The sequence below is a fragment of the Lynx rufus genome, unplaced genomic scaffold (assembly GCF_022079265.1).
Source record: "Lynx rufus isolate CCGP_SWC_20201006 ecotype Redwood Valley unplaced genomic scaffold, mLynRuf1.p SCAF_23, whole genome shotgun sequence".
In the NCBI taxonomy this organism is placed as follows: Eukaryota; Metazoa; Chordata; class Mammalia; order Carnivora; family Felidae; genus Lynx; species Lynx rufus.
The window spans coordinates 20983423-20995992 of record NW_025814838.1 but is presented as its reverse complement, the minus strand read 5'-3'; the positions used below and the strand labels follow the sequence as shown (position 1 = coordinate 20995992).

The following is a 12570-nucleotide window of genomic DNA, read 5'->3' as shown; positions in this document are numbered from 1 at the left end:
CTGTGAGAGCTGCCTGACTCAGTTTCTCAGCTCCTATCAGAACTAAAATGCAAGAGAGGCCAAAGGCAACTCACTTTGGCACTTCTGGTCCAGGAAGATGCTGGCCAACTGTCCCTGATTGAGGATGTCCAAGAGTGTCTGCTGGGACTGGCCTGTCACTTGGGCCAGGGTCAAGCCCTCAGCGATGGTGGCCATGAAGCTTCCCTGGACCATGTTCACGATCAGCATCATCTTGGCTGCGTTGCCAACCTCACCTGGCCAGGGTAGAGAATGACGGTCACTTCTCAAGAATCTGAGGGCAGGGACTTTCTGCCCACCCTCATCCCTGCTCGGACCCACCTCTACACCCAGGGGAGGCCCCATTCACCTGCCCCTGACAGAACTGGCTCTGACCCTTCGGGCTCTTCCTCCTTCCAGGCACTGACTGTGCAAGTCAAAGAAACCTTCCCACGGGGGCCCCAGGCAGAGAGGCCGTGCGGGAGTGACGCTGTCATCAGTGCAGTCTAGAGGGGATGTGGCCCACCCAGCCTCCGGGCCTGCAGTGGCCCGACGGGTGGGCAGGCATGTTACCTAGAAAGAAGGAGGTCTTCCCCATTGCCTGGAAGCAGCTGCTGCAGTCCTCATACAAGCCCCTGTCTCCTGCTGCTAAGATCACCAACATCCCGTCATTAGACAGCTGCTGATTCCCTGAGACCGGGGCTTCCAGAAAGCGGCCCCCCCTGGACACAATCACCTGGAAAGGAAAGTCATAGCTTCTGAAGGCCTTGCGCCTCACTGGGGTTTCAAGTGGGAACACCTGGCCCTCCACACCGAGGCCCTAGACAGATGCCTGAATCATACGTAGCATGCAGCTAAGCTGAGGTCTCCCCACCTGCTCCCATTTACTTGCAATTTCTTACAAAGACCAAACATGACCATGCTCATGGCTTGGCCGACCATACCTCTTCCAGACACTTCCCTTCTCTGACTTTAGCCACCCTCAGGGCACAGAGGGGCCAGAAGTCACCACTTGGCCCAGCAGCTTAGTGGAAAGAATACTGCTAGGATCAAATGTGGATAGCTGCTTAAACCAAAAAGGCCCTGCCAGCTGCCTGGAATGCTTCTCACTGTGGGGCTCACAGCTCTGGGACCTAATGCCCATCCCAGCTGGGCAACACCTCTCCTCTCATGGCTATTCAGACTAGCTGTGGCTTTGAAAGTAAAGAGCGAAGACAACCTAGTCCCAAGGCTACAGGCCTTTCTCTCCCTGCTTTTGTCTTTAGAGTAACCAAGTTGCCCACTCAGGAGTGATCAGTTAGAGTCTTGGGCTCTAACCACAAGGATGTTGGAAGGCCACCACAAACGAGGCTGCTACCTGGGCCAGCTCAGTGACTGTGTCAGCATCCACTGTTGACATGTCCACATAGCACTTCCCAGGGCGGATCCCTTGCAGTACACCACTGGGGCCCAGCACCAGCTGTGGAGACACAAGGGAGAAGCAATAGCCCAGGCTCTTGGCCAGATGCCCAGGAGCCCCTTAGACCTCAGGTTAGAATTCTGTTGCTTTTTTGGCTCACTTACTGATTAGGAACTGAATATTAAGGCTGAAAAGGGGGAAAGCAAGTGAAATAAGCGTAGGAATGAAAAATACCTCTAGTACGTTCCTAACAATCTTGTAAAAGGGTTTGTGTGCTCCTTTTTATTAAAAACCTCCCATTTAAATGATAACCTCAATATTTTCTTGGGTTTCATTGGATTTACCCGGATTAAACTAGTCACCAGTTTAACAAGATGACTACTGTACTTGAAATGTGAAAACATACAAATAGAGTCACAGCTAAACAGAGGATCTGGGCACATGGACGCAATACGAATACACAGGGCTCGTCAGCACAGATCTCAGGGACCCTCGTTTTTATTCTTTGTTCTGAATCAAACGAAGTCTGTATTCAATTTACAAAAATATTTTTCACAATGGGGGATGGCCCCAGATGGGAAATTCAACTCCCCCACATGCTGTAGACACTCACTCATGGGGGGGGGGGAGAAATGGGGTGGGGGAGAGGAAGGCCAGACAGTTTTCCTGGCCACAACATGATGGGAAAAGAGGGGATCCTTACGTCCTTGGCTGCCTTGGGGTCTGACACGCAGGCGAAGGTGATGTCACAAGTTGAAACGACTTCAGCGGGGGTTCTTCCTAGGCGGGCCCCCTCCTGGATGAACAAATCACACTGCAAAAGTCACAGATCCTAATGTGAGCTACAGGCAGTGCACAACCAATACAACAACCAGGCCAGAGACACCCTGCCCAGTCCTCCTGGCTGGCCTCTCAAGGCAGGAGGCTGAGGCTAGGAGCTGGGGACACCAGAGTGGTGGTCCAGCTTTTTGAAGGAAGTAGATTGGGCCCCTTAAGGACCGTCTCATATTTTTGCATAACTGGTGCCTAGAACGAAGTTCTACTTCACAGTAGGCACAAAACAAGTGTCTGCTAAAGGTTTCCTGTTTGAACAACAGGATGTAAATAGCACCTGTCCGCAACCCTCTGTGGCTGTCTTGGCTGTGGCAAAACCTGCCCAGTGTCCTGGGCTACTCACACTGTGCTGGGGAAGCAGGTCTGGGGCTGGGAAGCTGCCATTCCTTACCGAGATGTTCCTGGGTGTCTAAAAGCTTTAACTTTTCTTCCTTGAGAATTAAAATTACCCACCTCATAACAAAACATTATCAATATTTCAGTTTTTTCCTTTTCCAAAATCATTTAAAGAAGTAATTAGAATAACGTGAACCTATTTTGTAACCAACTTTTAATATCGTGTGTGATTTACATTTATCCACATTACAGTCTTTCTTAATTATTGTTTATAATGGATGGCTGCAGAATATCCCATTGAGACACACCTGAATTTACCTAATGGCTCTCCCGAAGTTCAATATCAAACCTGCTTTTAATTATAAATGACTCCAGGGGCGCCTGTGTGGCTCAACTGATCAAGCATCCGATTTTTGATTTCAGCTCAGGTCATGATTTCACCATCGTGAGACTGAGCCCCGGATTGGGCTCGGTGGGAAGTATGGAGTCTGCCTGGGATTCTCTTTCCCTCTCTCCCCTGCTCGTTCTCTTTCAAAATAAACAAACTTAAAAAAAAAAAAAAAGTGACTCCAACTAATACCTTTACGTACAATTCTTTTCCTTTATGTTTTGAATCTAGGTCCCCGAAAGTAGAATAAACAGGTTCCAAATGGTGTTCAAGTTCTTTTTTTTTTTTTTAATTTTTTTTTTTTCAACGTTTTATTTATTTTTGGGACAGAGAGAGACAGAGCATGAACGGGGGAGGGGCAGAGAGAGAGGGAGACACAGAATCGGAAACAGGCTCCAGGCTCTGAGCCATCAGCCCAGAGCCTGACGCGGGGCTCGAACCCACTGACCGCGAGATCGTGACCTGGCTGAAGTCGGACGCCCAACCGACTGCGCCACCCAGGCGCCCCTCAAGTTCTTAATAAATGCAGACAAATGGCTTTCCAGTGGAGCCATGCTAATTTATAATGATCACTGGCAAGGTATCAAATTACCAGCACTGAGTACATCATTTAAAAACAACAAACAAGCATCCGTAAATACATAAAAACTCTGCCCTACTTGATGATTTAACCAGCCAAACCCAGTAACTTTTTGTTTGGTATGTATTTTGATTATTCTTGATTATTGAACCTTTTACATATTTTTTAATTTCATAAAAAATTTTTTAAGTAGGCTCCATGCCCAGTGTGGGGCCTGAACTCATGAAGATGAGATCAAGAGTCACAGGCTCCACCAACTGAGCCAGGCAGGTGCTCCAATTACTGAACCTTTTAAATTTAATATCTTCGTTTATTGTTTCTTTTGTAAGCTATTGTGTGTGTTATCATATTTGCTATAAGCACGTTTGGTTGATGTACACTTTAGTCTATTTTCAATTTATTTTAGTACGTGGTAGGAGGTGAGAGTAGCATTTCCCCAAACTTGCAATCAGTTGTCCTGAACAGAACTTACTGACTGACCTTTCTCCTATCTCACTGATTCCTACAGAGCCACCTCTATCAGTTGAAGCCCCAGCTGTCCAGCCTACCTGATGGGTGTGCTTCTTTATCACGGTACACAACAACTCAGCCTTTTAGTATATCGCTTTATGTTTTAAACTTTGCTTGAGAGAGATCTCATTACTTTCTTTTCTGAAAATGTTTTCCATTAGCTATTCCAGAAGAACCAGAGAGTAATTTTTTTTTTTTTTTTTTTTGCCAAGATAGTTTAAAACAATTCTACAGGGATGGTCAAAAATTAGATGGCTTTCTAAAAATGTTTGTTTATTTATTTGAGAGACAGAGACTGCCCATGTGAGCTGGGGAGGGGAAGGGAGAGAAGGAGAGAGAGAATCCCAAGTAGGCTCTGCGCTATCAGTGCAGAGCCCAATGTGGGGCTCAAACTCACAAACCATGAGATCATGACCTGAGCCAAGAGAGCCAGACGCTTAACTGACTCAGTCACCCCAAAGAATTAGACAAGTTTTTAAAGATGACATTTACTACTTAACTTGTGCCAAGCATGGTGCTGAGTACTTTACATCATCTCATTTAATCTTTTGCACAGATGAGAACTCTGAGACTTAGGGAGATAAACAGCGTTGCTAAAAAAGGTGAGCAGGATGGCTGTAACTTGGATTTAGGTCTGTCTGATTCCACACCAGATTCCTAACTGCTATGCTCTACTGCTTTTCCATAAATTAATCTGGAAAGAATGGCCATGTTTACATAACATTTAGGTTTTCCAATCAAGATACAGGATGACAAGAGGCACTTCTATCAAAGGGGAAGGCACTTATAAGGAAAACCCTGACTCTCCCAACTTCTGCAACTGTGCATCTACATTTCCTGGTTGCTCTTGCCTCGAATCACAACAAATACTGCTGATGGGACCTGATCACCCTCCTGACTTGGGTCCCCACAGCCCCTACCCAATGCCCAGCAGCTGAAGCCCAAATCCTTCAGTAAAGCTTTCAGGGCCTTCAGTGCCCTTTCCCCCACAGACCCTTTGACTCTCCAACCAGTTCCTTTTATCCCTGAAAAGGCATTTGTTGCATTAGAGTGATTTTTTTTTTTTTTTTTTACCTTGCCAAGAACATTTCTGTTAATTCTAATCCATTAGGCCTGCCACCTCCTTCAGCAACCACCCTCCTACCACAGCTGCACCTAGCTGCACATGGGGTGCTCATCCAGTCACTTTGTAAACACATGTTCAGCCACACAGGCTCCCAACGGGCTGGTCCTTCCTCAGTCTCTTCCTGTGTTCCTGGTGAGTACAGGGCTTTAGTTTCTTGCACTCAGACTACTGTTCTTCACCTTTTCTTGGATAAGAACTTGATGGGAGAAGCCATGGCTTCTCTCCAGTGCAGAGGTGCACATTCAGACCTGGAGTTCCATTTCAGGGCATGCACAGACCCTTGAAGTGGTGGACCACCACCCTAGGTTAAGAACTTCTAAACCTGTCCTGCCTACTTTGGTTGCCGTTAGCCATGGGGGACTATTACATTTAAGTGATGTAAAATTAAAATTTCAATTCTTAAGTCGTACTAGCCATTGATTCAAGTGCTGAAGAGCCACATGTGAACAGTGGGTGTCACACTGGACAAATCCTGGACATCTCCATCACTGCAGAATGCTCTACTGCAAGGTGCTGTTAATACAATCCCAACGACAGAATACAGTGCAGCCATGCAAAAGGAAGAAATAAATCTATCTCCACACACTCGGTATCAATGAATTACTAACACACTCACACGTATTTGCACGTGCATGAACAAAAGGATACAAACACCTGATGTGAGCTACCTCAGCTAATGGCAAGGAAGGGAGAATTTCACTTCTTTTTATAGGCCTGTATGTTTTTAAGTGTTTACTTTTTATAAACAGCATCCTAAGCTTACATCCTTTTATAAACAACATCCTAAGCTTCTGTACCTCCATCTTTACTTGCCTGAACTATAGAGCTTGGCTCTATACTTGGCTACTCTACACATGCAAAATGCTGAGCGGAGACAATAGGAAGATTCCTATCCTCAGTTACTAGTTACTCCAACTCCAAGGGTCAAGGGTTTGTCCCACCCCGTCTGACAAGCACCACCACGAATGCTTACTTTCTCTGCAGTCCGGTTCCAGACGGTTACTGTGTGACCCATTTTTAGCAAGTTGGAGACGATGCCACTTCCCATGAGGCCAAGGCCCAAAAATCCTATCCTGAAAAAGAGAGACACTGATCGGTTCAGGGTGGAGTGGGACCGTGGTCACCAGAAACCACTCAGCGGCTGGCAGCACCACAGCAGAGCAGGAAGCAGTGTGTGTATGTTGTGCCTTTTCTTACCCTGCCATTGTTTAAAAGTGTCCCTCAATTGAAATGGGCTTTTCTAGACCTTTGCCTGCCACAGAAAGAGGTGTGCCTCTCATACGGTTTAGGGCAAGTCTCCCAAATTGTTTCCTTACTGCTGTGATAGACGGTCTGAGCTTTGAATTCCGTTAGAGCAAGAAAGCAGGCTTCTGTCTTCGGCTCTTGCAACAGCTTCCCGATCGACCCCTCCAAATGCCTGGCTTTCAGATGCCACTTTAAAGCACATCAGCAAACTTCTTCAACTGTAGGAATCAGGATCAGTCTTCATCTCCCTGTCCAGCTCTACTTCCGACACTACACTTGTGTTCTTCCTGCTACCAGCAGAGACGGGTCTTGACCCTCTTCAAAGCTTCCTTTGGAGCCAATCTTTTCCAGAGCACGAATTCTTCCTATGCCTGCCTTCTCCTGACCCCGTCACGGCTTTCCACTGGCCCGTCCACAGTTCTCCACCACACCCTTCTAACTGTAGGCCCATTCTCATCTTTGGGGACTAAAGTTCAGGTGGACAGCATGCCTGTTCACTTTCATGTCCGGTAGCCTGCTCCTTTGTGCAACCCCGAGAACTCGGGGGCTGTTGGCTACTACTGCCGTTTCTACTGCTTTTACAGGTGATTTTATCTTGCCCCAAGGTCTCTTTCTGGTTCTTGTACTTCACTCCTTGTATGTGATATGGCTAACCAATGCCACTTTCTTCATTTATTATTCCTTGGTGTGCTGGTTTTTGGCTTGGGTTTCTCTCCACAGCTTCTCCACCTCACTTGACCTGAGTTACCTTTTATTTTTTTTTTTAATTTTTTTTTAAATATGGAAGCTTCACGGATTTGCCTGTCATCCTTGCGCAAGGGCCGTGCTAACCTTCTCTGTATCGTTCCAACGCTAGTCCATGTGCTGCTGCAGTGAGAACCCTATTGGCCTTTTAGTATTCTCGGTCTCCTGGGGTCACATCCACAGCCACCTCTGCAAACTGGCTCTTGTACTGAAAGGGTCCCCTCATCCTTGCTGGGATACAGATTCTCACATGCTCCCCCAGCCTGAATCCAATGATGAAAACAGAATCTACCACCTTCCTCACCGAATGGCACCCTCGCCCACTAAGCTTCAGCCAAAGCTCAAAACCAGGAGATCTTTTGTCATTCACAGTTGTCTGAGTAGTGCCAGTTTCCCCTAGGATTCTAAACCATGGCAGGCTAATTCTCTTTCCTTTTCTTGGCATTTGAGGACACCCAGCAGACCACATAGCTGCTTCACCTTGTAGCTGGCTTATCTTCGTGTCAAAAAAGGGTCTGGCTAACAGGGCAACGAAGGCGTTAGGTGGAAGCACTGGACTCTGTCCTCAGCCCTGTCCTTGTCTTTTCGTAAAAAAATCAACACAGTCCTCCTGAAATCAGTGGGTGATACCCACCTCCCCTTTCATTAGCACATAACGTGCCTGTGTCTTCTCCACTCCACCCACCCAGGGACGTTCACCCAAAATAAACAGTAGGATCAAGCATGTTGTCAGCATGAAAACTCATAAATGAAGTAAAAGATGTACTGTTTTTGTCTGAGAAAGAACCGCATGGGAGATACAGACGGCAGCTTCAGACCGGGCCATCTTGCTCAAGGGAGTGGTCCGTCTTAGCACTTTCATCACCATGACCACAAACACCGTCAGAGTAAGGGCAGGGGTGTGTGTGGGCACAAGCTAAGCTTTGGGGACCACAGTCAAGGCTCTCGTACCTGCCCAGGCAAGGGAGAGAGGTGCTGACAGGTGCACGAGAAGGACCAGGTGGCGACGGCAGGGAGAGCTGGGAAAGGCAGGACGATGGGCTTTACTCCAAACATCTTCACCTCTCACCCCCCACTTGCCTCCACCACAGCCAATTTCTGGGTTTTCATCACTGTTCTGCTGAGCCAGTGGTTCTCAAAGTGTGGCCTCTTGACTGGCAGCAGCAGCCTACCCAGGAAGGCGTCCAAGACACAAATTCTTGGGCTCTACTCCAGACATAGTGACTGAGAAACCCAGGGGCGAGGGGCCCTAGCAACTGGAGCTTTACACGCAGCCTTCCAGGTGATTCTGAGGCACAAGAAAGTCTGAGAACCACCAAACTGAGTGTTCTTCCTACTCGAAGAGCCACCAGTGAGCTATGAAGCCAACCCCATTGTATATTTATAGGACCAGGGTCTACCGCAGGTAAAATTACCCTCAGGCAAAAAAACAATGTCATTAAAAGTTACGACCTTCCCCCTCTTTCCACTCAGTCCCAGCAATGGCTGGGATACAACCCGTAAAGAGCCCCCTTAAAGAGTCATCCCCAACTCCCTAACAGAACTAGAATCATAAGAAGCGTTTTCATCAAAGGTCTTACTTTTTGTCTGTGGGTGTGATGCTGCCATTCACGGCTGTGCTGTCTGCTGCCTGGATGGAGGTGGACCCGGTTTCCTAGGGAAAGGAAGCACAAATCATCAGGTCAGTCTGCCCACGGCAAGGGCCCCAGTGGAAGAAAAAAATAGGGTAATATGGAACCTACGTACCTCTTCACATATTTTCAACTTCTTTGTGATTGCTTGGTAACAGACAGCTGGCTAATAAACGAGGGAAAAAAACCATTTATTAAACCGAATGCTTAACTGGTCTTCGTTATAAATTGCTTAAGAAGTTTGGCCTAAAATGTGGCATTAACACTGAAAACTTATTTGCTGTTCGACTTTATTGATTTCCAAGTAACACATTAGAAAGTGAACACACATTACCTCATTCAACTATCTACACAACTCTGCAAGGTGCTTTTACTGCTGATGACATTAAGGATCAGATGTATTAAGTCATGTGCCCAGAATTACAAAGCTAGCCAGTGTAACTAGGCTTGGAACCCACATCTGTCCAACTCCAAAGCCATAGCCTATCAGGTCCCATCAAGACTCAGCCTAACTCATGGCCTTGCAGATACTCTGGGAAGCTTTCCCTCCACAACCCAATGGTCCAGAGAGATGGTCTCCCCAGTTAAACCTGAGAATGTGCCCACCCAACAGTGTGGGCTACCTGACGGGTGCTGACAGCTCATGAGGTCTGGCTTCTGCCCTTGACTCTGAAGGTAACCACAAATGTCTCAACCACACAGCTGCTGAGTCTAAAATGCTTTTTTTTATTTTTTGGTTTATGTTTAATTTTAATAACACCTAATTCATGAGTGAGTCTCTATGTGACTTTTTAACTCGTTGCTCTGGGCAGTGGTACAGGCAGAGCCTGACTTTTCAGATTAGTAGGGAGCCGTGGAGCCACATTGTCCCTTCAGGCCAGCCCCTGACCAAGGATCAACAATGTCAAAGGTCAACTCACCTTCTCAGTTTGGCTGAGCAGGAAATGATGGAAATGAGGGTCTGCATCTTTCACAGGCTAAAACCAGAAAATGATGAAATAAAACAAGCTATTTCCCACCAGAGATCACCTTGCATGGTTAACTGCCTGGTAACTTGACTCTTCTCTGGCTGAAACCCCTTCGGGAACTGGTCTCGACTATACGATGGCCTGGAAGCACTTTCCCACTGTTGGTTAAAGCCTTTTTACAAAGGACCCCTGTTTCAGCTAGAGGGAAACTGACTACAAGTGGAAAAGGAGAGACAATTCTGTCAGGATGGTATACAAATTATTCCAATAACACTGTAGGAAAATATTTGAGAGGCACAATGCTATTTTTAAAACAGCATTCACCAGTCCCTTTGGATAACCCAGCAGACAGGGCCAAATCAATTCTCAGGACTCTTCCAATTTTAGGGTTTCAGCCTACTTGTGTCTGGTGCCAGCCCCTCGAGTGTCTCGTCTCACGGAGGATCAATATAAACAGAAACACAGTGGCAATGAGTGCAGGCCTTTCAAGGGCTTTTTCACAATTAGGCTCAACAGGAGATGAGGGCATCCTTTCCAAGGATGAAACAATGTGCAGCTACTGAATAGCAGAGTTGCAGTGAAAGATTGTCTATAAAGCATCAAGTGAAAAAAATGTGTGGGCCAATCTCACATTTGTTAAAACCAACCCTATTTCCAACAATAAAAACCCCATGTGGGTCTGTAATTCTATAAATGATGGCTGAGTTGGGGGGGTGTACTAAAGGGTCTGGAAGAAGTTGCATTAGGGGCGCCTGGGTGGCGCAGTCGGTTAAGCGTCCGACTTCAGCCAGGTCACGATCTCGCGGTCCGGGAGTTCGAGCCCCGCGTCGGGCTCTGGGCTGATGGCTCGGAGCCTGGAGCCCGTTTCCGATTCTGTGTCTCCCTCTCTCTCTGCCTCTCCCCCGTTCATGCTCTGTCTCTCTCTGTCCCAAAAATAAATAAATGTTGAAAAAAAAAATTAAAAAAAAAAAAAAAAAAAAAAGAAGTTGCATCAAACCTGACAGTGAGCACCCCCGAGGGTGGAGACTTGCAATTTCCCCATCATACACCTCGGAACTGTCTGGCCATTTAAAAAAGGGGGAAAGGACAAGTGCCTCACACAGGTCAGGAAACTAGCTTGGAGGCCAGGCTTATCTTGGCCTGTGGGCGGGGGGGGGGGGGGGGGTGTTACCTCGCTCACAGTTGGCTGCCATTTAAACGCGGCCATCGGTCCAGCCATCACCCCCTTCACGGTACTAGACTCAGGGATGGTGAGATCCTACAGAGGGAAAGGCAGATGGTCAAGACACTGTGGCAACCTCAGTAGATGTCTTCCTGCCCCAAATTGGGAAGCACTTCTTCACTGCTCTGCTTCCTTTAGTCACATGCCACCTTAAACTAAACCCCTACCCAGCTCCATGGTCTCAGCGTCAGTCCCCAGGCACGGTTCTGACTGTCCATTGCAGGGAACCAGGCAAGTTCCCATCAACAGGGAGTGAGCCTTTCTTCTCTGTTGAGATAACAAAATATTTTCTTGTGCCCAAATTTCACGAGGACAGATATCACTGGAAAACTCAACTATGGTGTGCAGTGTTATCAGCAAGTCACAGGGAAGATTTCCTTATGGCCAGTAACGAACATTCAGAAAACAGTACCAGCTTTAGAAGGAATCCACTGCATCTCGAAAAGACTGAGAAAACCACATGGTGCTGATGAGGAAATGTGCCCAACGTTTTAGCTACTAAATGACAAAGCCAGACTTCAAACCCAGGGCAACTGGGGGCCAAGAGTTCCACTCCTTCCCCAGGCTGATGCAAGGGCAGGACCCAGTGGAATGGGGTGCGCCCCCTCAACCAACAGTCTGGCCCACACTCATCCTGGGCAGAGGTGCTGCTTCAGCTTCACACCTGCTGTGCTCTCACCCTTTCCACCACTGAGTTTACCTCACACTCACTTTCCACATGTGTGATCTTCCGGCCACAGTGGCCCCCTGACATTTCTACTTGGTATCTAATGGGATTCTTGGCCTGCTGATCTCTGGATCTCCTGCCCAAGCAGCTCCTTACAATGTCTTCGCAATCTTAGAAAAGCAGCTCCGTTCTGTCAGGCTGAGATCTTTGTACTCCTTCTTGATCCTGCCTCCTCTTTCCTCTTAACTCTTGGCAACGATTATCGCTTTACAATTGGGGATCTGCAACCCCTCCTTACTGCCCCACTGCTTACACCCACGCTCAGGCCGCCATCACCTGTCACTTGGACAGCAGCAAAACGGATCTCTCTGCTGCTGGTCTGAAACCCTGCAGTGTGGACTGTACACAGCAGCCAGAATGAAGCATCTCACTCCTCTGCCGAAAACTGACATCTGGTCTCACACAGTCAGGCTAAAAGCTTTATTACCATGGGGCGCTACAAGTTTTACAACCCCACTCCACACTAATCCCTGACCTCGTGTCCTATTATTTTCTACCCCCTCACCACTTTCCAACTCACTGGCACCTCCTTGGCCTGCCACCCATTCTCGAAAGACACCAAGGATATGCCTGCCCCGGTACCTGTGCACTACTGGGAATGCCCTTCCAACAGTTACGTGCTTGGCTCACATGCTCACTTTAGATTTCTGCTGAAGTGTCACCTTATCGGGATGCTTTCCCTGACCTCTCTGTCCTCCCCCATTAGAACATGATGCTGATGTGATTATGAGTAAATTCTATGAAAGCAAGACTTTTTCCAATTTTGTTTACCTTGTACCCCTCGCTGGGAGCCATGTCTGGCAGAGAGAAGATGTTCACTGTGGAAGAAGTGAACAAGAGAGAGGCCTTGTCTAACTATCATG

The 12570-nt window shown here is 47.4% G+C and overlaps 1 protein-coding gene and 1 non-coding gene across 4 annotated transcripts in view; both read right to left on the bottom strand.

The window, feature by feature from the left end:
- The window catches only part of GLYR1 (glyoxylate reductase 1 homolog), a 33295-nt gene that overhangs the window by 5616 nt on the left and 15109 nt on the right, over window positions 1-12570 (bottom strand). The window contains exons 6-14 of one of the 3 annotated variants that reach the window (XM_047087426.1): window positions 10930-11016; window positions 9711-9767; window positions 8906-8956; window positions 8740-8813; window positions 6144-6243; window positions 2100-2210; window positions 1355-1456; window positions 571-733; window positions 75-254 (exon numbers count right to left, since the gene is read on the bottom strand). In XM_047087426.1, the coding sequence (XP_046943382.1) occupies window positions 75-254; window positions 571-733; window positions 1355-1456; window positions 2100-2210; window positions 6144-6243; window positions 8740-8813; window positions 8906-8956; window positions 9711-9767; window positions 10930-11016 (925 nt within the window). The remainder of the gene's footprint in view (window positions 1-74; window positions 255-570; window positions 734-1354; window positions 1457-2099; window positions 2211-6143; window positions 6244-8739; window positions 8814-8905; window positions 8957-9710; window positions 9768-10929; window positions 11017-12570) is intronic. The other 2 variants (XM_047087427.1, XM_047087428.1) reach the window with 2 other exon arrangements.
- LOC124518094 (U6 spliceosomal RNA) lies at window positions 7189-7295 on the bottom strand. The gene has a single exon (XR_006963624.1). It is a non-coding gene; the product is annotated as a U6 spliceosomal RNA (small nuclear RNA).